The sequence below is a fragment of the Myxine glutinosa genome, chromosome 8 (assembly GCF_964187855.1).
Source record: "Myxine glutinosa chromosome 8, kmMyxGlut1.1, whole genome shotgun sequence".
Lineage (NCBI taxonomy): Eukaryota > Metazoa > Chordata > Myxini > Myxiniformes > Myxinidae > Myxine > Myxine glutinosa.
Genome location: NC_136268.1, coordinates 92,997,129 through 93,022,097, shown reverse-complemented (window position 1 = coordinate 93,022,097; position 24,969 = coordinate 92,997,129). Strand labels below are relative to the sequence as shown.

The 24,969-nt window shown below is 47.7% G+C and overlaps 1 protein-coding gene across 2 annotated transcripts in view; it reads right to left on the bottom strand.

The window, feature by feature from the left end:
* Positions 1–13,119, bottom strand: part of RAB14 (RAB14, member RAS oncogene family) — a 51,185-nt gene extending 38,066 nt beyond the window's left edge. Inside the window, exons 1-2 of one of the 2 annotated variants that reach the window (XM_078783527.1) lie at positions 12,960–13,119; positions 7,149–7,264 (exon numbers count right to left, since the gene is read on the bottom strand). In XM_078783527.1, the coding sequence (XP_078639653.1) occupies positions 7,149–7,200 (52 nt within the window). In that variant the 5' untranslated portion in view covers positions 7,201–7,264; positions 12,960–13,119. Of the gene's footprint in view, positions 1–7,148; positions 7,268–12,959 lie in introns of both variants that reach the window. The other variant, XM_078783526.1, reaches the window with a different exon arrangement.
* Positions 13,120–24,969: the final 11,850 nt, after the last annotated feature.

Genomic DNA, 24,969 nt, shown 5'->3' with positions numbered 1-24,969 from the left:
GTAACGGATGTGAAGAGTATGGTTTTTGGTATGGTAACATCCTGGTAATGTAAATAATGGTCGCAGCCGTCCTCCTAATTAATTTCATAGAACATACACGCAGGTCACGATATATCTTTTAAATAGTGTATTTCCTTATTCCATGTAGGCTAAGTATGTGTTTTCCACTAGATTGACTTTGCATTGTATCAAACAAAATAAGCGTAGGCCCTTCCAATTTCCCCAAAACCTCCCTTCCAATTGCCTTCCGCATTTTGGCTGGTTTTCTTCAAACCACCATTGGCCACGAGGTAAGGTTGGAGAAGAAAGGCGTGGCTCCACCTCGTCAGAAGAGGGCAGGAGTGAACCGGCCCTAACAGCCAATCAACACCGCGGTGAGTGACCCGGTAGGCGTGCCCTCGGAGCCGGCGGCTTAATTCCGCCGGAGGTGATAAAAGCGACTGCAGGGGACTGCTTTACGAGTTGAGTGCAGATGAGAGATGACTGGAGAGGAGCAACGAGGCTGCACCAAAGAGAGGCCTTGAGAGATACGCTGGGGGATGACCTGGAAGAGGAGCGCAATCCACCGCAAGCCCTACCTACCTACCTACCTGCCTGCCTGCAATACCCCCCTGTCGTTGGAGAGACGCGCTGAACGGAGGGAGACGGCTCCACCCCAGGAAGAGGAGCAGGTGTGCCGAGCCAGCGCGTGACGGCCGCGGATACGCGACGGAGGTTTTCCCGCCAAAACCGCGAGGGGTGCTGCGGCCTCCGACTTTGCCTTCCTCTCAAGCAATCAACCTCGACTCCTCGAGCCATTACCTGCCTGCAATATCCACCGTGTGAGTGTGAACGTCCTGTCCTACTCGTTTGTCTTGGGGATTAAGTAAATGAAATAGAATAAGTTAACAATGCACTGTGTGACTGCTCTTTTCCATCTATTGCTGTAAATAATATTGGTCGCTCTAAAATATTGCGTGTGTGTGTATAATAAATCTGTTCTTCCTCCAAACTCTGTCTTTCTTCTCTCTTCTTCTCTTTCGGTCGCTTTAGAGGTTTCCCAATTGAATATCTGTAGCGCGATTAGTCAACGTTCGGTTGGAATCGGGTTCTAATCGGGGAGTAACTGTTCGGACGCGGTTAAATACACCACCGCTCGGTAAAATAACATCCAAAAACCGTGTCCGTAACAATATATATATAGGTATATATATATATATATATATCTGTATATATATATATATATATATATATATATATAGGTATATATATATATATATATATATATATATAGGTATATATATATATATATATATATATATATATAGGTATATGTATATATATATATATATATATATATATATATATATATATATAGGTATATATATATATATAGGTATATATATATATATATATATATATATATATATATATAGGTATATATATATATATATATATATATATATATATATATATATATATATATATATATATATATATATATATATATATATATATATATATATATATATATATATAGGTATATATATTTATATATATATAGGTATATATATATATATAGATATATATATAGGTATATATATATTTATATATATAGGTATATATATATATATAGATATATATATAGGTATATATATATATATATATATATATAGGTATATATATATATATATATAGGTATATATATAGGTATATATATATATATATATATATATATATATATATATATATAGGTATATATATTTATATATATAGGTATATATATATATATAGATATATATATATATATATATATATATATATATATATATATATATATATATATATAGGTATATATATATATATATATATATAGGTGTATATATATATATATATATATATATAGGTGTATATATATATATAGGTGTATATATATATATATATATATATATAGGTGTGTGTGTGTATATATATATATATATATATATATATATATATATATATATATATATATAATATATATATATATATACATACATACAGTGAAACCTTGACTTACGAGTGCACCAACTTACGAGTTTTCCGAGATACGAGCCGTCGCTCGGAGCGGTTTATTGCTTTGAGATGCGAGCCGAGATCTGAGTTACGAGCTTACGCCACCCGCCACCAGGTGGGTTCAGGTCACGTGGTTATCTTGCCGTGCAAGCAGCTCTGCCGTATATCGCTGCTGCTTTGTTTTCGCATTTTGGTTATTTTGGAAAATTTCTTAGTTTTAAACCATGGGTCCTAAGAAATTGAGTGCCAAGGGCAGTACTGAGAAGAAGAAGAGGATGATGTGCTTGGATATAAAACACGCAATCGTCGAAAAACATGAGCGAGGTGTGCGTGTTGTCGACTTGGCGAGGCGGATGTGAAGGCAGCTGAAGATTTTATTATAACTTTTGCCGAACTGATAGAAGCCGAACGATACATCCCCCAGCAAATATTCAACTGTGACGAGACAGGGCTCTTCTGGAAAAAGATGCCGAGGAGGACGTATATAACGGCAGAGGAGAAGAGCATGCCAGGCCACAACTTGTTCAGAGTGCCGGCGATAGCTCGCCTTCTCTTTGTGGAAAACACGGTGAGATCCTTAACATCCAACAACTAATGGGACGCAAACGGGGCGCCCAGTTTAGCGGTACACACATTGATGAATCACCCTGCCTGTGATTCACCCATGACAGGTTATAGCTGGGTCGGGATTCAAACCCAGGCTGGACAGTTTAGAGTCAAGTGTGCGTACCTCCAGTCCAGGCCATCCTGCCAACTTGTATGCTGCATACAGGTGAAATATAAAGCGCGAGATATTTTTATATATACTGTATATTTAAAAAAAAATTGGTGTGGTTTTTGGCGGGCTGGAACAGATTAATAGCATTTCAATGCATTTTAATGGGGAAATTTAATTTGAGAAACGAGCAAATTGAGTTACGAGCTCGGTCACAGAACGAATTAAACTCGTAAGTCAAGGTTTCACTGTATATATATATATATATATATATATATATATATATATATATATATATATATATATATATATATATATATATATATATATATATATATATATATATATATATATGTATATATAGTTGCGGTTCTGAGAATGTACTTATACCATCATTAAAAGTTAAAGGTTTGCCCCCATAGTTAGTCCACAAGCCACACGTAGGCCACCTTAGAACATTAGTTATGTCATAGTATGTGTGTAGGATAAGGTCATTTCCATTAGTGATACCTGCGTTGTGTAAAAGAAATAAGCTTAGGTCCCGTTCATTTTGCCTCCACCCTCCAAATCTACCTCTTTGGGCAGCATCCATCCTGCGCCCCATTTTGGCTATGGCACCTCGCCTTAGGATGCTCACTAGTCGAGGGACACGAGGTAGGCCTGAGAGAGGGTGGAGCCGGCGTTGAGGTCAGGGAGCGGCAGCGAGACGGTAAGAGCCAACAACCAACCAGGGCTCGGGTGAAATGGCTTAAGAGGCGTGGTAAGTGCGCGGCTGGCAAATTCCAGAGGGTTCGCTGGGCGGCGCTATATAAACGCGCGCACAAAGCCCTTCCACAAGACTTATGCGACGAGGACTTATGCGAGAGGACTTGAGGAATTGCGCTTTACCAGAAGGACTCGCTGGGGAAGGTTGGCTGTGTAAAGAACTATCCAGGATTGATGCAACCGCACGCATGATAAAGGCCTCGTGAGGAAAGCGCATTGGAAGAGGACTGCAGCGGATACGCGCTTTGAAAGCGCATGTATGCTATTGAACTTGCATTAGGGAGCGCCTATCGAGCGGTGTTTGGAGCGCATATAGCGCCAATGCATCTAATACGTACGCGACCGTGGCCGCCAGTAACCGCCAGCCAGCCTTGCCTTTAGCCCTGTAATTGTCCCGCTCCGCGTAAACGACCCGCGGGGAGCTTCTGCTGCCCTGACCATCTGCTTCGCGGTACGGTGTCCAGGACCGGAGCGACTGCCTGGACGCCATCATCCCTGGACCATCACCCTGACCTTCTACATCCCCGTGTGAGTGTGTCTGAGAGTGAAACGGGCCCGTGTCCAGGGGATACGTATAAGATTGTATAAGCTGCACTGTGTTCTTCTCCTCCTTCCTGTACAAAGTGTAAATAAACCAATCTGTTCTTCCTGTCTTCCCTGATTCGACCGTTTCAGTCGTGTGTGTCTTTCACTGAGGAGCAGCTTCCGTCTGGCCACTCTGCCATAAATCCCAGATCGGTGGAGTGTTGCAGTGATGGTTGTCCTTCTGGAAGTTTCTCCCATCTCCACATAGGATCTCTGGAGCTCAGCCAGTGACCATCAGGTTCTTGGTCACCACTATTACCAAGGCCCTTCTCCCCCAATTGCTCAGTTTGATTCAGTTGTTTGATTCAGCTATATGAAGAGTCCTGGTTGTTCCAAACGTCTTCCATTTAAGAATTATGGAGACCACTGTGCTCTTGGGAACCTTCAATGCAGCAGAATATTTTTTTGTGGGCTTCCCCAAATCTGTGCCTCGACAATCCTGTCTCTGAGCTCTGCAGGCAGTTTCTTCGACCTCATGGCTTGGTTTTTGCTCTGATATGCATTGTCAGCTGTGAGACCGTATATAGGCAGGTGTATGCCTTTCCAAATCATGTCCAATCAAGGTGTAGAAACATCTCAAAGATTATCAAGAGAAATGGGAGGCACCTGAGCTAAATTTCAAGTGTCATAGCAAAGGGTCTGAATACTTATGTCAATGTGATATTTCAGTTTTTTCTTTTTAATAAATTTGCAAAACTTTCTAAAATTCTGTTTTCTCTTTGTTATTATGGGGTATTGAGTGTAGATTGATGTGGGAAAAAATGAATTTAAACGATTTCAGCATTAGGCTGCAACACAACAAAATGTGAAAAAAGTGAAGGGGTCTGTGTATAGCTATCTATCTATATCTACACTATAATACTTTCCTCCAGTTGACTGTCAATCCTTCAGGGCGGGGCTTCTCCCGTTGAGGGAGGGACTTCAAAAAAACATCACCAATTTGTTTGTTTCGCATCGCTCTGGAGGCCTCATCAGCCTCTTTTGCAAGACCCACACTGACGCCACGCCTTTATCTTAACTCCAATTCACCATCCGATTTCATTTTTCATCGTCGGCAAGATGGTTTAACTCTCGGTGGCAGCAAAGGGTGAGAAATATCGGACAAATATTGCCGTTCTATTGGCAAAAATGCATTCTAATAGCAGTTTTGAAACGCATAACCTCCATCAAAACCTTCGGTGGCGGAGGTAATAAACCACTGTCTCTCCAGATAAATATATTTAAATCAAACCTCCAACTCTTCAAAACTCAAATGCGTACAACTAATTGACTGGCCATGTTTCAATGAGCCAGATAACTCTTCATCGTGTATGTATCCACTAATATCCCGAAAGTGAAATTATCATTCTTCTATCTGAAGTTGGCACAAATTAGGGTAACAACCTGAAATATGAACATCATATTAACTGCGAACCACCCATTTCATAACATTGCACAGTTGAGCCAGGTGGATAAAGTCAAGACTTCAACCGCATCAGCTTGCAGCAGTTTTCAAAATATATTCCTGCGGCTATCTTTTGTCGATTGCAGCTACATTCAGAAACTGAACAGGGAGGTTGCTTTAGCCTCAATTTTGCATTGGGAAATAATTTCCAGTCACAACATATGAAATTTGAGTTCCAGAAGTGATGGTCACTCAGGCATTTTAAGGCCATTTTCCCTGCTGGAGCAGATGGTTGTCACTCAGATGTTTATTTTTATTTGCACCACATTTAAATGTGGATAACTCGAATAATGTATTTTGCCTGCTCGAAGAGCCGTTTTAGGGTCATGACTAGATCGTCATGGGACACAAGAGGCTTTGCTCTCAACTTTGCTGCAATGCCACCAACGCATGGCTCTTTGCTGGGGAATGTTGCAAAGAAATGTCACTATGCAGGCATGCCAACCTTTTCATCATGGGATACTTGGTCGAAGTTTTAATTTTATTGTTGCAGCATGATGAGAAAAATAAAACTTTGCCACTCAGAACTTGCTTGAACTCACTTAACAAAAATCCCACACTTTTTATATATAGATATTGAGGCTCAGGCAGCGGGTGGTCAACTTTCCCAGAAATAACTTCCTTTTTTTTCGTTTCCCCCCCCCCCCCCCCCCTCCCTTCTTCAACTCGACTGTGAGTGAAGGTACAGAAGAGGAAAGTGAACCAGACAAATATGATGAGTGGCCACCAGACTTTGGAAGATGGTTTGACTACAGATGAGCTCAAGGCCAAGCTGTAGCTCATTGAAGGACTGATGCACCATTTGCAGGCTATGCGGAAGGACTTTAGGTTCCCAATCAGTTTTGGAACGTGTGAACGGGCAAGAGTCATGGGATATGCAGTTTGATTATAACAGACAAAATTGAACTGGGTTAAGGGGTGAATTAGTTGATCGTTGCATCATCATTTGCATGTTTAGAGAAGGTGTATTGCAAACCCCAATTTATATCTGCCAGGTTCAAGAGCATCACCTTTCCCCTACATAGAAATATCACAAGCACAAACATAAATGTGCACAAAAGAGAAAAAATAAAAAATAAAAATAAAAAAATAAAAAAGTACACGCACGCGCACCTTTGCTCAAAGACAGAAGAGGTCACATGTACAACCTGCAACAAATACGTTCTTTATTGCCTTCCCCAAATCCAAATTCCATGCTCGCCTTAATTGTTATATTCCCCTTTTCCTGTTTGTGGATTCGCTTTGCCAAGTCGGTCCTTTCATGTGCCTTTTTCCAGTCCTTACAATACAAAGGCCACCTCATTTTGTCCTCGATGCACCTCACCCACCACTTCTCTCATTACCCACATTTTCTTTATCCAACTACAGCTCAATTACAATAATTGCTATCAATTGTTAAAATTCCCCTTTGCTGCTCCACCACTGTCCGTCTGGTCTTCCATTAGCCTTAGTCTATGTATAAAGGGAATGCAGTAAACAACAATGTTTATTTTAAGGGAACTTTGAACAATTATGTTATACAATTATTGTTGTCAACTAAAGGAATACAAAATGAAGAAAAGAAAAATGTTCTCCAAGTTAAACTATTTCCATAGAAAATGTTACCTATGATGATGTACTTGAAGATGTAGGAGTAGTTATATGGTGGACCAGCCATTCTGCAAGTCTCAATGACCAAGTATGAACACCAGGCATCAAATGTCTCCACCCAACTAAATACTCTGCTGTTGCACAAGGAAAAAAAAAAGTTCCTAAATGGGGATTCAAGTTTGGCAACATGGAAATGCACATTTTACCAAACATTATCTTGCAGTGAATTCAGCATACATTGGTACAATAATTAAAAAGGAAAGCAATTCTTTCAACAGGGTTATTAAACTAACATCAAAAGAAGGGGAGCTCCCTCCAACACCACCCCACATCACTCCCACCTCCTTTCTCTTCCTATTTGCTGAGGATCTCAAAAACTGCATCAATCACACATCAATCCCACTATACATCAATCCCACTTTCAGTATCTGGGTGGAACTGCATCCGCAACCCACCCCTCCTTCGACCACCAACAAAGCAACCCACCCCTCCGTCCACCACCAACCAAGCAACCCACCCTCCGTCCTCCATCAACCAAGTGATCCACACCTCCATCAACCAAGCAACCAGCCCTCCATCCACAATCAACCAAGCAACCCACCCCTCAATCCTCCATCAACCACGCAACCCACCCCTCGGTCCTCCATCAACCAAGCAACCCACCCCTCGGTCCTCCATCAACCAAGCAAACCACCCCACCGTCCAAAATCAACCAAGCAAACCACCACTCCGTCCTCCATCAACCAAGCAACCCAACCCTCCATCCTCCATCAACCAAGCAAACCACTCCTCTGTCCTCCATCAACCAAGTGACCCACCCCTCTATGCTTTTGTTCTACTATGAGCTAATATGCTCTACAATGAGCATAGCCGTTCAAATTAAGGGAAGAAAAAAAAAAAATCTTCAGCCACACTCTTTGGCATATACAATACAGTACTAGCAGGGGTACCGAGCATTGTCCGGTGCTGTTCTAATCCTGTCAACATTTTGAAGAAATTGAATTGGGTTTTTTTTTCTATGTTTGTGGGGGCCGAAGTATGACAATACAACTTTATAAAGATCTAGTGTATACAAGAGGGGATGAGTTCTACAATCCCAATTAAACGAGCTATGGAGTATTGCTCATTCATTTTGGCTACGGTGGCATTATGCAGTTGAAGTTGTGTGGAGGGGAAAGTGGTGTTGGTGGAGATCAGGGAAGAGGAAGTGTGGACAGTATTGAAAAGGGTGAAAAGGAAGGGCACCAGGCGTCGATGAGGTGTGTGCAGAGATAATAATTGCAGCAGGAGAAGTCAGTTATTTGGGTGATGAGTTTATTGAATGTATGTATGAGAGATGATTCCATTCTGGAGGAGTGGAGGACAGGGTTAAATATACCGATATAGAAGGAAGGGGGATGTTCAAGATCCGGGGAAGTACAGGAGCATTACAGAACCTTAGTCATGTCATGAAGGTACTGGAGAGGGTTCTGGATGGGAGGATTAGGAAGAGTGTGGAGAAAGATTGGTGAAGAGTAGCAAGGGTTTAGAAAGGGTAGGGGAATGGCAGATGTGATGTTCGCACTGAGACAGTTTGTGAAGAGGTTGGAGGTGCAAGGTGAAATAGCATTAGGATTTGTGGATCTGGAGAAGGCCTACGACACTGGCCAAGAGAGATGGTGATGACGACACTGAGATGGATTAACTCCTTTAGGTTGGTTAGGTTGGTGGAATGAATGTACGAGGGAACGATGGGAAGAGTTTAGGTTGGTCCTGAGATGTCAGAGGAGTTCAGTGTGAACATCGGTGTCAGGCAGGGAACAGCTCTCAGCCAACACCTGTTTATCATGGTGATGGAGCTGGTAAGCAGAAAAGTAAACATGAAAGATATGCTGGCGAGGATATTGCATGCGGATGATCTGACTGCTGTGGTGGAGAGTGGGTAGGAGATGCAAGAAGTACTGGGGAAGGGGAAGGAGGCATTTGAGAAACATGAGCTTGGCACGGAGAAGACAAAGGTGATATGGGTCTGGCAGAAGAGAAAATAAATGAATATCAGGTTAGAGGGGAAGGAGATCAGACAAGGAAATATGTTTCAGTATCTGGGTGGAACTGATTGGGGATGGTAAGTCAGAGGTAGAGGTGCAGAGGAGGATGCTGGTGGGTGTGAATGCATAGAGGAGGGTGGAGGGAGTAATGGCAGACAGAAATATATTGAGGAGATTGAAAGAGAAGGTTCTGATGTTGTGTGTAACACCAGCCTACCTTTACGGTCTGGAGATGGTGGCACTGACAGACAAAACCAGACGGTGTAGGGTTGTGTGAACCGAGTCATTTTTGCGGGATTTGGAGAAGGTCGATATAAGGAGAATGGATGAACTGAGGGACGATTGGTGTGCAGATGAGCTTGACGGGGAGATTGGTGAAATGTCAGCTGAGATGGGCTGGACATTTGGTGCAGATGGGGGAAGAGAGAATGGAAAAGAGAGTGGATAGGTTGAGAGACCAAGGTAGGAGGAAAATGGGTAGATCATGGTTGAGATGGGAGGATTGTGTGAAGAGAGATATCAGAAAAGTGGGGGTGGTTGTAAGGTGGAGAGAGTTGGCTGAGGACAGACGGAAGTGGAGGGTTATCATGATCAAGGCAGGGCAGGAGATTGGTGCCATTGAACCTCACATCCCTTATGAAGGAAAGAGACGACGACGATGAAGCATAAAATCTGATTACCAATTTATCAAAGGAAGGCTTTACAATGGTTAAAAATAAATAAAAAGCCCATTTGGACAAATTGTGTAGACCAGTCTATGGTCGTGGGCTGGCAGGATGGCCAACCATCTCAGCTGTCGAGTCTGGGTACGAATCTTGACCCAGCTATAAACAGTCATCCCTCGGATAGGCGTTAAACGGGGTGTCGCATCCAACAGAATTAGATGGTGGACGTTTAAGATCCGACAGTGCCCTTTCTCAGTCGGAGCTATCGCCAGCACACTAGCAAAAAATAATGAAATTCCAAGATTGCTGCCCTAACCTCACGTTTCCACCCCATCCCAAGGGAACAACGTGCAAATGGGGCAACCCCTAAGGAGGTCAATATGCCCCATAGCTGGGGAAGCGAAGGAAGACAAGAAGGAGAAGAAGGGGAAGTAGTCAAGTTAGCCAAATAGGAACTGACAGTACCTTTCCAGTTAGTTTAAAAGGGCCTATGTCATCTGAGCCCTATTTGTGATGGCTCTTCTATGATCCTTAGACACTGTTGAAAAAATAAAAATCGTTTTTAAAAAAAACCAACACCATACCAATCTACCCTGGTTACCATACATACCATACATACCAATCTACCCTGCACAACCCTGGTGTTGGTGTAGCGGCTAGGGTGCCGGCTTAGGATCCTAGGATCCTGGGTTCGAATCCCAGTAGATCGCTGAATTAACGCCAGGGGGGTTGACTCAGCCTGTCATCCTTCCGAGGTCGGCTAATTGAGTACCAGTTCACTGGTAATTCCCTGTTTGTCGTTAAAGGCGGCAAAAAGGGTTGGCGTCAGGAAGGGCATCCGGCCGTAAAACATTGCTTCAAAAAGGGGACCAAAAAACAACAACCACGGTTCCCGAAAAAGGCCAACCCCCGCTTTGCGGGGAAAAATGGCCTCTAAAGGTGTTTTTTATTTATTTATACCAATCTACAAAAAGGGGAACATGTCTGACGCAGCGAGCTATCATCCAGAGCATAACAGTTCCATGTTAACTTGCATCGGTAATTATCAAAGACTATCCTGGATTATGGGCCATCTGACCAGAAACAATCTGCAATCAAAACAAATACTGCGTTTCCACACAGATGATCCTGTCGGCTTCAACTGTTGAACTATTTAACAGATGGGTCGAACCTTTGTATGCAGAACATGATGTTATGGTCTATTTGTACAATAAAAAGGTCTTTGCTAACACCCCTCATAAAAAGGGGTTCTCCAATCATTTATATATTGGCATATGGAATAAGAGGGAGAATTGCTTTGCAATACGTGTCCCGAATGGGCCCAATGAATGCTCTTGCTCCAAGCACTCAGCGATTGTGAGCCATATACAGTACGACAAATTGTTTCAGGTATGCATTGCTACAGAATGAGTTGCAGTCTCTAACTTGTTATAGTAAAGCTATGCACCAAGTTTCAGTTGAATATGTTAATGGGGAAGGGGGAAAAAGTCTGGAAGAACCACAGGTGGGACGGATAGACGGAGAGCAAGCGTATAGTCCCCTTCGGTGAAACTGGTCGGGGACCAATAAGAGGTTGCTCGATACTCCGAATTGCCAATTTACAGAAACATTGACAGTCATGCTATGATCTCCATCCACACGAGGAAACATCGCGAGGGGTATACCTCAAAGTAGCATGCTAGGTGGGATCAGATGGGATCAGCAGTAAGAAGAACGACACTTGCTCGAGGTGATCACTGCAAAGATCATGACCTGGGACTCCAAATCAGTTGGAATGAAAAGTGTTTTGAGAAGCAAATGGGATGTTCACTCAAATTCCATCTTAAAGCATGGAAGCGCAACCCAATATCACGCGTCCACCTTAGACAATGCAGACAACAACCAATTACCTTAAAAGGGGTATGAATGAGCAACAAAGGACCCAATGATTTATCCAAATATTGATCAAACAAAACTCGAAAGCAACAATTAACTGTCATTTTTGTGCAGGGTGGTGTTTGCCAACATCGGATCGATGTTAAGCCAGAAGACATCTGCCAGCACCGGTCGTCATTGGACGTTAAAAACCGTTTTGGGGTCGTTCTTGAGCGAGTCGGCGGGTTACCTCCAGCAGCCTGAAGAAATCAGCGATTCCTTCCCGGAATGACTCACGGGAATGCAACGATAAGCCTCGGTGAGAAACACTCGCCAGGTATCCCATCCTTGGATTTGACGAGACATTGAGCACCTCTTCAGTTTACAAAGGGCAAACTGCACCGACGAGGGCAATCATTGTGCCAGTCTCCTTTTCCTGCGATCACGTGTTTTACCCACATAAGGTCTTTCGGACCTTATTTGTCCGGTGTTGCCTGGCTTGAGATCTTAGGGTCCTGAGTTGGAGCCCCTGTCGTGTCGTTGAATTACCACCAGGTGGGTTGACTCAATCTGTCATCCTTGTGAGATTGGCAAAAGGAGTACCAGCTGACTGGTAATGGGGGCACCGCATCAGCGGCACAGCCACGCCCCCAGAAAATGAGGCAGCCAAGCAACCTCAGGCTGCACGCGAACCACCACGTGACAGTTTCCCGTCCAGCAACGCACCTGCTTACGTCACAATGGCTGTACTACGTCTGGGGTAAACACCTCGATATACCAGCAAGCAGAACAGAAACACACGTATCTATCTATACATCACATTTAAATATCATTCCAAGTACTCGTCATACTTCACGAGGAATGCAACTAATGATTATGAAAAACCATCAAATAATTTAATAAAGATGGCAGAGGTCACACAGCCACCGCCCATCCCTGACGCTCAAAAGGAGCACAAAGCGGGTAATCCTCTTTACTCGAATGGGAATTGAATTGTTAACATCAAATCTCACAACAACAAAGCATCGACTACGGATCGGGTAACTCGATCTCATCGCCATTCTCCGTCGACTACGCCATTGTCGGATAATTATATTTGAGGCAAACGAGGTAGCAATAGCCAATATCTACTGCTTTGGGCAAGACCTCACCCTCCAAAAAAAAAAAAATCTCAACAACCCAGAGGCCCGAGTCAATGACCTAATCCACACAAACGTGAACAGGAAGGGAATTAGGGAAATAACAACAATTTTGTAGAAATCCGAAGACGCCATACGTACCTCAGCTTGGAGCGAGAAACTGCCGAACAGAAACCTGGTAGTTACACAGCTGTCAACGCAAATAAGCTGGAAGCGCAAGATCCAATCTTCAACACCTACCCGCTTCCGGCTCCGCAGTCAAAATGGCGACGCCGTAACGGGGTTTCCATGAGCAAACATCAGGGAAAGAAAATAAGCCAAAGCTCGAGAAAAATCGTTATGCCGCGAAATAAATCGTTAGATAATTTGCGAATTCCGTCCACCTTTACAGAATGTTAATAAACTACGCACTTGAGATCAAAACGCTTCACATTTATTACAATTGCGTTATTCAGAACAACCAACTGAATGTGTGCTCATACACCGCTCGCAAAGACTACTTCAACGATTTGTTTTGTCTTTATACCGAAAATCCGTAAGAACTCCCACACGCAAACAGGTGAGGTACATGACGCACACATAATAAGAAGCGATGTTTGATTACTCTAGATTGCTTCTCTTTTACATGAGTTTATATGAATCAGGTGGCGTCCCACACAATCACGTGATCACGCCGATTACGTGTTGTTGTTTTGCATGGGGAGATGTCGACTGTCGAGTGAGATTGCTTTGCCCATTTTCAATCAGGATCAGGGATGTCGTTTCGTCCTTTTTCATTTTACTACAATTAAGGATCGAGACCCCATTTCTGTCAAGTGTCATATTTACACACACGACTGTGGAGAATAGATTCCAAAACGAATTGCGATACCGGTATCGTGAATGATTTTGAGGTCAGAGGCATCATTCAAAACTGAGATTATATGGATGAAGGATGACCTCAAAGTTTGGTTTTTAGAATGTACATTGAAGATTCCTTCATTCATGGTCACAATTTTACAAACGGACATGTCCAAAGTTCAGACCCCAGGTATATAAACTGGGTGTCCCATCTGCTAGCATTAGTTGGTGTGAACGTTAAAGATCTCATTGTGACCTTCAAGAAAAGTAGGCGAGCTATCACCGGCACCATGTACAAATTCCAAATTCTTGCCATAACTACTGCTGGGAAGGTAATAGCAAACCACCCTTGTATAACCCTGACCAAGAACCGACGCGTAATACCACAGTATGACACGGTACATCAGAATGAAGAAAGAAGTAGATCATTGGATCTATTTTCTTTCTAAATGGGTCTAAAGGGTCTAAGGAGTCTAAAGTGTCTAAAGAGGGTCTAATGGCTTTAAAAGTCTTAGGGTTAAGGGGTCAAAGCAGTCTAAATTGTGTAAAGGTCTTTCAGAGTCTAAAGGGTCTTAAGAGGTCCAAAGGGTCTAAAATAGTCAAAAACTATTTCGACCTTTTCCACCATTTCTTCAGAAAACCACATTTCAAAGTTGGCCTGCAAAGCCAGCCACTGACTGGGCACTGGACTCTGTCGTCCACTGATAAATTCTTCCCTTGGCACACCTGAACTTCTATACACCTATAAGGCCTTCATCTGTAGCTTAATGGAATACTGCTCTCCCCTCTGGGATGGCTCATCTGCCTGCCTCACAGCTTGCTCAACTTGATGCCATGGAAACCAAGGCACTCAAGATTACTGAAATATCCTGCGATTAAGCTGAGTCTATCGGCCTATCACTTTGCCATCGCTGACAGGTCAGTGGTCTCTCTGTCTTCTACGTCCTCCTTTCTAGTCTCGCACACTCTGTTCTTTCTGTGTTTTGTCCCCACCAGGTTTCTGCACAATTCTGGCGGAACTCCCAAAATCCAGAATCACTGATCAGTTCCACACTTCCACTCATTCCTTCCTATTTTTTCTAGCCTGTGGAACCAACTTCCACATTGTCTTCAATCTCATTCCTCCCTCTAGGTCTTCAAGACAGCTGTTCACCAACATCTCAGATCGTCCCCAATCCAAAACCATGATATTTTCTACTTTCGATAACCCCTGGCCTACCCCTCCCCTCCCCTGTCCCACACCAATCCCTCCTTCTTCCAAATTTCTAGTTTTCCCTCCTTGGAGTTTCTTTCTGTATCCATCTTGTCCACCCCTTGCATCCTCTCGTGCTGCCCATTATTACTATGGCCGAGCACACCATGGGCAAACGCTGGCTAACCACCACCGAAGCGAAACAGTGGGGCAGAACTCCCGTCTATCTATTACATACACACTATGTTGGATAAATGAAAGAAAGGACCAGAACGAGGAAGATTGGAAAATGTAAGAATTATTTATTTACATATACACACAAGCAGGTGATTATCAAGCACGGATTCACAAGCCTTTATTCACAAAGCAAAATCAAATGTGAAAGGGCATGTATTTACAGCAAAAGCAAGCAAAGTCAAAAGGTACAAAAGAGCAGACTTACCTGGAGCATGCATTCTAACACAGTCTTACATACACACACTGTGAAGAAGAAGATGAGAGAACATAAAGAAAGCGAAGACCACACCACACCCCAAAGCGAAGATTGGAGGTCAAGTCTCTTCGAAGCTGTCCATGCGCTCACGCTTTCGAAGTTAAGTAATTTTTCACAATTGTGTTTTTGTCAAAACTGTATCTATCTTTCGGTGTGTGTACCTATAGTGTGTCTTTAGTAAGATTCTCGGTGTTAATTTTTCATACATGTATACAAAATCGTCGGTTAATTCGTGTCACATATTCTGAGGCCTAGTAGGCTACCGTGTCTGACCTTGAGGCTTTGTTTTTCTCTCAGCGGTTCGTCGATTGTGCTGCAATTACTTTCGTTCTCTGTTTTTGTCCCAGTCTTTCACCCCATACTTCCTTGTTTAAAATCTCAACTCAAAAAAAAACAAAACCAAAACAAATATTTCCTTCTCTGTTCTTATTCGTTTATTCGTTGTTCTTATTTGTTCGTTCGTTCATCGATCACGTTGTTCGTGATCACGTGATCACGTTGTTAAAAATGTTTAAACTTTCCCCTGAAGAACTGTACTCTGTCGTATATTATAACACCTTTTTCTTCTTCTTCTATAAAAGGATGCTTTCGACTTGCTCACCAAATCTATTCATTCCAAAAAAAAAAAATTCCATCTCTTACAGTTCCTTTTTTCTACATTCCCGAAACTCTCCTGCACTCCACCCCTCCTTCAGCGTCCTCAAACGTATTTTTGACTCGAAGGTCTCAAGAAACTCATTTTGCAATAAATGTTCGTTTCCCATTAATCGTACACTTTTCAAAATCCAATCTCACCCCTCCCCTCCAAATCTTCCCCATCACCCCTTCCCTCCAAAACTTCCCCATCACCCCTCCCCTCCAAAACTTCCCCATCACCCCTTCCCTCCAAATCTACCCCCTTGCCCCTCCCCTCCAAATCTTCCCCATCACACATCTCTTTCAAATATTCCCCCTTGCCCCTCCCCTCCAAATCTTCCCCATCACTCATCCCTTTCAAATCTTCCCCCTTGCCCCTCCCCTCCAAATCCTCCCCATCACCCCTCCCCTCCAAAACTTCCCCATCACCCCTCCCCTCCAAATCTACCCCCTTGCCCCTCCCCTCCAAATCTTCCCCATCACCCATCCCTTTCAAATCTCCCCCCTTGCCCCTTCCCTCCCCTCCCTCCTAAACTCCCCCCACACCCCTCCCCTCCGAGACTCTCCCTCGCTCCTCCCCTCCGAGACTCCCCTCTCACCCCTCCTCCTCAAAGCGGCCTCCCCACTTCTTCCCCCTTCCAACTTTCACCTTCATCTCCCCCAACCTTCTGCCTCGCTCGTCCCCCTCCTCAAATAACACCTCACTGTGCCTCACCCAATCACCATCAAACCTTTTGTCCGACCCATTCTTCCCTTTCTCCAAGCTATTCTGAAATCTCTGACACACCTTCAACAGCTCTCCCTACCTATTCCTCCTCTTCCACATCTTACCCTACCCCTTCCCCTCCCCTGTTCTGTATCCGATGCTCCCCCTGCCTCTTCATTAATGGTATGGACCTCAAACATCCAGGGCCTTCGCTCAAACTTGACTGATCTCTCCATACAGGTTGCTTCTGACAAACCAGACGTGATCTGCTTAACAGAAACTTTCCCTCCTTCATGATGTCTCTGATTCCTTGGTATCTCTCCCAGGTTACTCCCTCCTCCGGTATGATAGACCTGAGCCTCGTCCTGGAGGTGCGGTTGCTATCTTTATAAAAAAACTCTCTTCCTCACTCGCCCTGCATTGCACTCTCTCCACCTCACCCCCAGGAATACCTCTGGCTACGGCTTCCCCTTCGCTCCCACCTTTTGTTCATATGTGTGTTGTACCGTCCACCAAACAGTGATGACTCCATCTACATCTCGCTGTCTGATAATATGGACCAACTTCTATCTACCCATCCCAACTCTCTCTTCCTCATATGTGGTGATTTGAATTGTCACCATGCCAGTTGGCTGGGTGTGGGTACCTCTCTCACCAGCCATGGCTCTTCAGCAAAGGACTTCTACGACTCACTGGGACTGACACAATCTGTCAATTTCCCGACCCGGATCTAAGTCAACGGAGCATCTTCTCTTCTGGATTTGGTTATGACTAACTTCCCTGAAAATGTCTGCTGCTCTTCTTCTGCTCCAATCGGCTCATCTGATCATGTGCTTGTTAAAGTGGACATCTCTCTGACCATTCTCAGAGAGCCTCCTCAGCGTCGCGAGTCTGGCATTTCACTCAGGCCAACTGGCACGGTCTTCAAGCAGCCATCAATCACCTGGACTGGTCTCCCATCTCTACCGCCTCTGACATCAACTCATCTTGGGAATTCTTCCAAAGTAAATTGCTCTCTTTCATGCACAGATTTATCCCATCTCGTCTTCAGTTGTCATACCCTTCCTCCCGTCCATGGTACACGTTATCTTGTGGTGAGGCTGTTGCCCAGAAACAACTTGCTTTCGTCTCCTGGAAAGCAAATCCAACGGAAGGAAATCTCATTTCCTTTCACAAAGCCCGAAACAAGTGTGTGTCCACCCCCAGGAGAGCCAGGAAACAATATCTCTCCGTTCTCAAGACCGAACTCTCTTATCTGTCTCCCTCTTCCAAATCCTGGTGGGGTCTGGTCAAATCTGTTTCTGGTGTTTGTTCTCCCTCCATCCCCTCCCTCAACTCAAACGGCTACACGGCTGACTCCGTACGTGAAAAAGCTGAATGCCTCAACTCTGTGTTTGCCTCTAAATCTTGTGTCCCAAACCCATCCCTCTCTGTACCCACCGTACCCAGTCGTACCCAGCTGCTCCTGGACTCTGTGTCCTTTCCTCCTGACAAGGTGGAAAAGTTTCTGTCAACCCTCGACTCTGATTCTGCAACTGGACCTGACGGCATCAGCCCACGGGTCCTAAAATCCTGTTCTTCCGCTCTTTCGCTCCCTCTCTCTGTTCTCTTCACCCTCTCTTTTGCTCGAGGTCATCTGCCATCTGCTTGGAAATCAGCCAACATCACCGCTTTGCACAAAAAAGGTGCAAAAACAGATCCTAGCAACTACAGACCAATCAGCCTTCTCCCAATTATCAGCAAAGTCATGGAATCCATCATTGCTTCAGATATGAAATCTTTCCTCTTCTCCAAAGGCTTGATCTCTGATCATCAATTTGGTTTCAGACCTGGTCACTCTACCCTGGACATGCTGCTTCTGCTTTCTCAACAATGGATGGAGGTCCTCAATGCCAAACAGGAAATTAGAGCTGTCTCCCTTGACATATCATGTGCCTTCGATACGGTCTGGCACCCCGCTCTGCTCACCAAACCCTCCTCCTTTGGTATCCATGGAAATCTCCACGCATGGCTGGCGGACTTCCTCTCTAGTCGTAGTCAACGTGTGGCCCTGAATGGGTTTCTCTCATCTCCTCTTCCTGTTCAGGCTGGAGTTCCCCAAGGCAGTGTTCTGGGCCCTGTGCTTTTTCTGGTCTTCATCAATGATCTCTCTGACTCTCTTGTAATCCCCTTGATCTCTTTGCTGATGACTCTACTCTCTGTCGCTCCATTCCTCATCCCTCAGATCGGCAGTCTGCAGCCTCCTCACTCTCTGCAGACCTGGACAAAATCACAGACTGGGCAAACAAGTGGAACATGCCTTTCAATCCTGACAAATCTCACACTCTTACGATGTCTCTCCGAAAAGACCGACTGGACAACCCTCCCATCCACTTTCTGAATAATCCTCTCCAAGAAGTTCTGTCACTCAAGCTTTTGGGTCTCACTATCTGCCATGATCTTTCCTGGGAAAACCACATTTCAAATCTGGCCTCCAAAGCCAGTCGCCGATTGGGCATCCTCCGTCGTGCGAAGTCCTTCCTTGGCACAACTGAGCTCTCACCACATACAAGGCTTTCATCCGCAGCTCAATGGAATTACTGCTCTCCCCTCTGGGCTGGTGCTCCTGCCTCACACCTAGCTCGTCTTCACGCGGTTGAAACCAAAGCGTTCAGAATCATTGGAATCTCCCGCGATGAAGCTAACTCCAAGGGCCTTTCACTCACTCACCGCAGGCAGGTTGGTGGTCTTTCCGTCTTCTACCGACTCCTCTCTGGCCTTGGCCCCCCAGCTCTCTCTGGGCTCTGTCCCCCAAATATTCCTACAGGTCGCACAAGATCTGCCTGCAACCCTCTTATGGTTAAACTGCCAAAATCAAGACTCTCTGCTCACCTTCACTCCTTCATTCCTCTTTTCTCCCACCTCTGGAACAAACTCCCTCACTCTCTTCAATCGCACTCCACCCTCCAGGTCTTTAAAACAGCTGTTCACCACCATCTCTTATCTTCCCCCATCCAAAACCTTGATCTTTTCTACCCCCGCTAATTTCACCCCAAATCCACTTTTTTGAAATACCAACTTTTGTCCTGGAAGTCCTTGGTGTCCTTGTGTTTTATACTTCTCCCCCCCCCCCCCCCCCCCACGCCTCCTCCCCCGAAGCCCTCTCCCTCCCACACATCTCCCTGCTCTCAAATGTTGTGTTTGTGTGCTTCCCCTTCTCTCCCATCTTGTCTTCCGCTCCCTCTTTTTATATATTTTGTTTGTCTGGTTGATTTGTTTGTGAAATAAATGCTAGCTCTTTCACGAGCCTCGATTCAGTGTACAAAAAAAAAGAAAAAAAGAAAAAAAAGCGGCAAGTTGGAGTGTGTGACGACTCCTCGCTCATCTCACACAACCAAGTGGGTTGTGTCAGGCCAAATATTGTGAGATGGGGAGGGTTTGGGGAGGGGTTAAGTGTTTTGTGTTGTGTGGGAAGTGTGTGGTGTAAGTAGTGTAGTGAAGCTGTGCGGTGCACCAGGGATTCAGTGGCGTTACTGCGTGCTCGTCTTGCGTTTCCCTCACTTCGGTCTGAACCCAGCGCCACTTGTGGAGGGATGGGTCCCGCGATGCAGCTTTGGAAAATTCCCGTATCACTCTGTGGAGGTGTTCGAGGGTGCCCTCGTCCCGCCTTTCACGCACCCACGGCCATAAGGGACATGCCTCGGCCTGCCTTTCACATCCCCAAAATGTTCCACTATACAGTATGTATTTGAGAAGCATTGTCCCGTGTGACGAATGCTGAGGTGCAGGGAAGAAAGAACATGGGAAGGTAGTTTGATTGGTCTGAAGGATTAATTGTTTGTAATATGGGACTCATTCGCCCGCAAAGGTTTTGACGAGGTTGCGGGTGATTTGGAGTCCGAGTGAGTACGGGATGAATGAATGAATGAATTGTAGCGGTTACCGGAAGCATACACAATCACCTTGCACCGGCCGATGACGCAACCGGCGAGCGGTTACTTGTCCAGACTCGCCCGGACGTGTCCAGACTTGCCTTTCCCGGGCGAACACTTGACTTGCATACCACGCCCCGTTGAGAGGCGTGGCTTACCTATTTGCATACCACGCCCCGCCTGAGAGGTGTGGCTTTTGTGTGTTGAACTTGACTTGTAAATTGCCGCCCGTTCGATCGGCTGATTCAGTGCTTTTGAGTTGAGCTAGAAATAAATATCTCAGTGAAACTTCGTTCCTGGTGTCGTCCATTTTGTCCGGCTTTATCGTGAGAGCATAGCTCCACAATTGGTGACCCCTTTTCAAGAACATGGCGATGGAGTCATCTGTAGCTTTGAAGCTACCTGGCTTTTGGGAATCGCACGCAGCCGTCTGGTTCGCCCAAGCGGGTTCTCAATTCGCCCTGCGGAACATTACGGAGGATACGACGTGCTACCACCATGTGGTCTCCGCGCTCAACGCCTCCACTGCTGCCCGGCTCCTGAGCTTCCTACAGAACCCGCCGAACGCCGACAAATACGGCGCGCTCAAAGGCCTACTCCTCAGTGCGTTTGGACTCACGGAGACCGAACGCGCGCGACAACTGCTCGACCTCCCGGAGCTGGGTGAGGCCCGTCCATCCGAACGCATGGACCACATGCTTGCTCGACTCGGCGACCACAGCCCAGATTTCCTCTTCCGCGAGCTGTTCCTCCGGCATCTACCGGGCAGGTACGATTAGCTTTGGCTAATTCGCCCATCACGGACCCTCGCGCCCTGGCCAAGGAGGCCGATAAATTTTTCTTGGCCAGGCGACACGTCGGAGCGGCCGCCTGGAACCCTGGGCCGACGGAGGCAACGCCCGCACCACGACCGGCGCCACCACCGGCCGAGTTAGCGCCACTGGCGGCAGCGGCCGCCACGTCGACCGAACCTGACGCGACCGCCGGAGCCTCCACCAGAGCGGACCATGTGCTACTACCACGCCAGGTTCGGGCAGAAGGCCAGAACGTGCCGCCCACCGTGCACTTTCGGCAGGTCGGGAAACGACCAGGCCGGCGCTCGCTGCCTGCCATGAGCGTCGGCCATTCAGGCAGCCTTCTGTTTATTACGGACACAGCGTCCAGGCAGCGTTTTTGGTGCGACACCGGCGCTCAGGTGAGCGTGATACCCGCCTCGGTGCAGGACAAACAGGCCGCGCTTTGCGGCCCCGCCTTGGTCGCCGCAAACGGCTCCTCCATCCGCACCTTCGCTTCGCGCAGCGTCGCATTCTGCTTCGGGGGCTAGCGCTTCAGGTGGGACTTCATCATGGCGAATGTACCCATGGCCCTGCTGGGTGCAGATTTTCTTTGCGCGCATGGGCTTTTGGTTGACGTCAAACGGCGTCGGCTCATCAATGCGGAGACCTTCAGCTCGTTCGCTTGCTCATTGAGCGGCTCTGCACCAACCAAGCTAGCCTGCACTCTCCCGGCCGCGGACGATTTCACCCGCCTACTCGCCGAGTTTCCCACCCTCACGCAGCCGACTTTTTCGGCCGTCGCCGTCAAACACGGCGTCGAACACCACATCCCAACCACAGGTCCACCGGTCTATGCCAGGGCTCGTCGCCTCGACCCGGCCAAACTCGCTATGGCAAAGGCGGAATTTGGCACACTGGAGCGATTGGGCATTCTGCGGCGCTCGAGTAGCGCGTGGGCCTTGCCCCTGCACATCGTGCCCAAACCGGGTGGCGGATGGTGACCATGCGGCGATTACCGCCGCCTCAACGACGCCACCACCCCCGACCGGTACCCGATACCACATATACAGGACTTTTCCGCCCGTTTGGCGGGGCGGTGATCTTTTTAAGGTCGACCTCATTCGGGGCTACCACCAGGTACCCGTCTGGCCGGCCGACGTGCCGAAGACAGCGGTAATTACACCTTTTGGCCTCGTCGAGTTCCTTCGCATGCCGTTCGGCCTTAAGAACGCGGCCCCGGCCTTCCAACAGCTGATGCACAGCGTGCTGCGCGACCTCACCTTCCTTTTCGTCTACTTGGACGACATTCTCATCGCCAGCACTTCCCGGGCGGAGCACCTCATCCACCTGTGCATGCTTTTTGAGCACCTCGGCCAGCACGGCCTCATCATCAACCCGGCGAAATCCCAGTTTGGCGTAACGGCCGTCGACTTCCTGGGGCACCGCATCACGAAGCGAGGGGCCGTTCCGCTGCCGACCAAGGTGGAGGCAGTCACAAGTTTCCCGCGCCCCCGCTCCATCAAGGCCCTTCAGGAATTTTTGGGAATGGTAAATTTCTATCACCGGTTCGTGCCTCGCGCCGCCCAACTCATGCGCCCCCTGTACGAAGCCCTCCGGGGCAAGCCGGCCAAGCACGACGTCGCCTGAACCAAAGAGATGGACGAGGCGTTCACGGGCGCTAAGCTGGCCCTCGCCAACGCGACCATGCTGGCGCACCTGGCGCTCGACGCACCCATCGCCCTCACCACGGACGCTTCCGACTACGCGGTGGGCGCCCTGCATGAACAGTGGGTGAACGGGGCTTGGCAACCGCTGGCCTTCTTCAGCCGACAGCTTCGCCCTAACGAGCGCAAGTATAGCGCTTTCGACCGCGAGCTCCTCGGCCTTTACCTGGCCGTTCGCCACTTCCGCCATCTTTTGGAGGGCCGCCCGTTCACGGCGTTTGTGGACCACAAACACCTGGTCTTCGCCATGGCCAAGGTTATGGAGCCGTGGTCGGCCCGCCAGCAGCGCCACCTCTCCGCCGTGTCCGATATTTACGACGGACATCCGGCACGTCGCGGGCAAGGACAACGCTATGGCCGATTGCCTCTCCCGGTCCGGCGTGAACGCCGTCCACCTGGGTGTGGACTTCGCCCGCATGGCGGCCGACCAGACCGCCGACCCCACGGTGGAAGCCCTCCGGACAGCCGACACAGGCCTACGGTTGGCCGACGTCCCCTTCGAGGACACAGGCACAGTTCTCCTGTGTGACGTTTCCCTGGGCCAACCTCGCCCCATCGTGCCCACCGGATGGCAGCGGCACATTTTTGACGCCCTCCACGGCCTTTCCCACCTGGGCCGGAAAGCATCGCAGAAGCTCATTCGTCTGGCACGGGCTCCGTAAAGACGTCCACGACTGGGCCAATGCCTGTGTCGCCTGCCAGTGCGCGAAGGTCCACCGGCACACCCAGGCCCCATTGGCACCATTTGACGTGCCCGCGCGGCGCTTCGACCAGGTCAATGTGGACCTGGTGGGACCCGTTCCCTCCTCGCGGGGCTTCATCCACCTCCTCACGATGGTGGACAGGACCACCAGGTGGCTGGAGGCCGTCCCGCTGGCATCAACAACATCCGCCGACGTGGCGCAGGCCTTCATTGGCACCTGGATTGCCCGTTTCGGCGCCCCCTCGGACATCTCCTCCGACAGAGGCCCGCAATTCACCTCCGAGCTTTGGGGCGCGGTCGCCCAGGCCTTGGGGGTCAAGCTTCATCGCACCACGGCCTACCACCCCCAAGCCAACGGCTTGTGCGAGCGGTTCCACCGCTCGATGAAGGCCGCTCTCAGGTCCAGCCTCCAGGACGACGGTTGGGCCGACAGGCTCCCGTGGGTCCTATTGGGCCTCCGAACGGCCCCTAAAGAGGACCTCCAGGCTTCCACCGCCGAGCTGTTCTATGGCCAGCCACTGTGCGTGCCGGGCGAGTTCATCCCTGACACCACCGGCCCCTGGTCCGCAGCTCGCCAACGCTCGATCCTCCAAGAGGCCGCCAGGAGATTCGCCCCCGTGCCCACGTCCTATCACGGCTGCCCCCAACCTCACGTCCCCCCAGCACTTCGCACTGCGGAGTACGTTTTTATCCGCAACGACGCACACCGGGGACCGCTCCGGCCGCCCTACGATGGACCTTTCCGGGTCCTGAAGAGGGACGACAAGTCGTTCATCGTGGACATCGGTGGCAAACCAGACCACATCTCCGTGGACCGCCTCAAACTGGCCCATTTGGACCTCGACCAACCTCCACGGTTGGCCCTTCCTCCACGGCGGAGCCGTCCCCCGTCAACCAAGCCCCCCACCCGACCATCCGCCGCCACGCCACCTACCACCCCCACACGAATCACCAGGGGTCGTTTCGGCCGGGTCATCAAGACCCCCCTCAAACTGACTCTCCCGGTGCAAGGTAATTCTGGGGGGGCGCATGTAGCGGTTACCGGAAGCATACACAATCACCTTGCACCGGCCGATGACGCAACCGGCGAGCGGTTACTTGTCCGCACTCGCCCGGATGTGTCCAGACTTGCCTTTCCCAGGTGAACACTTGACTTGCATACCACGCCCT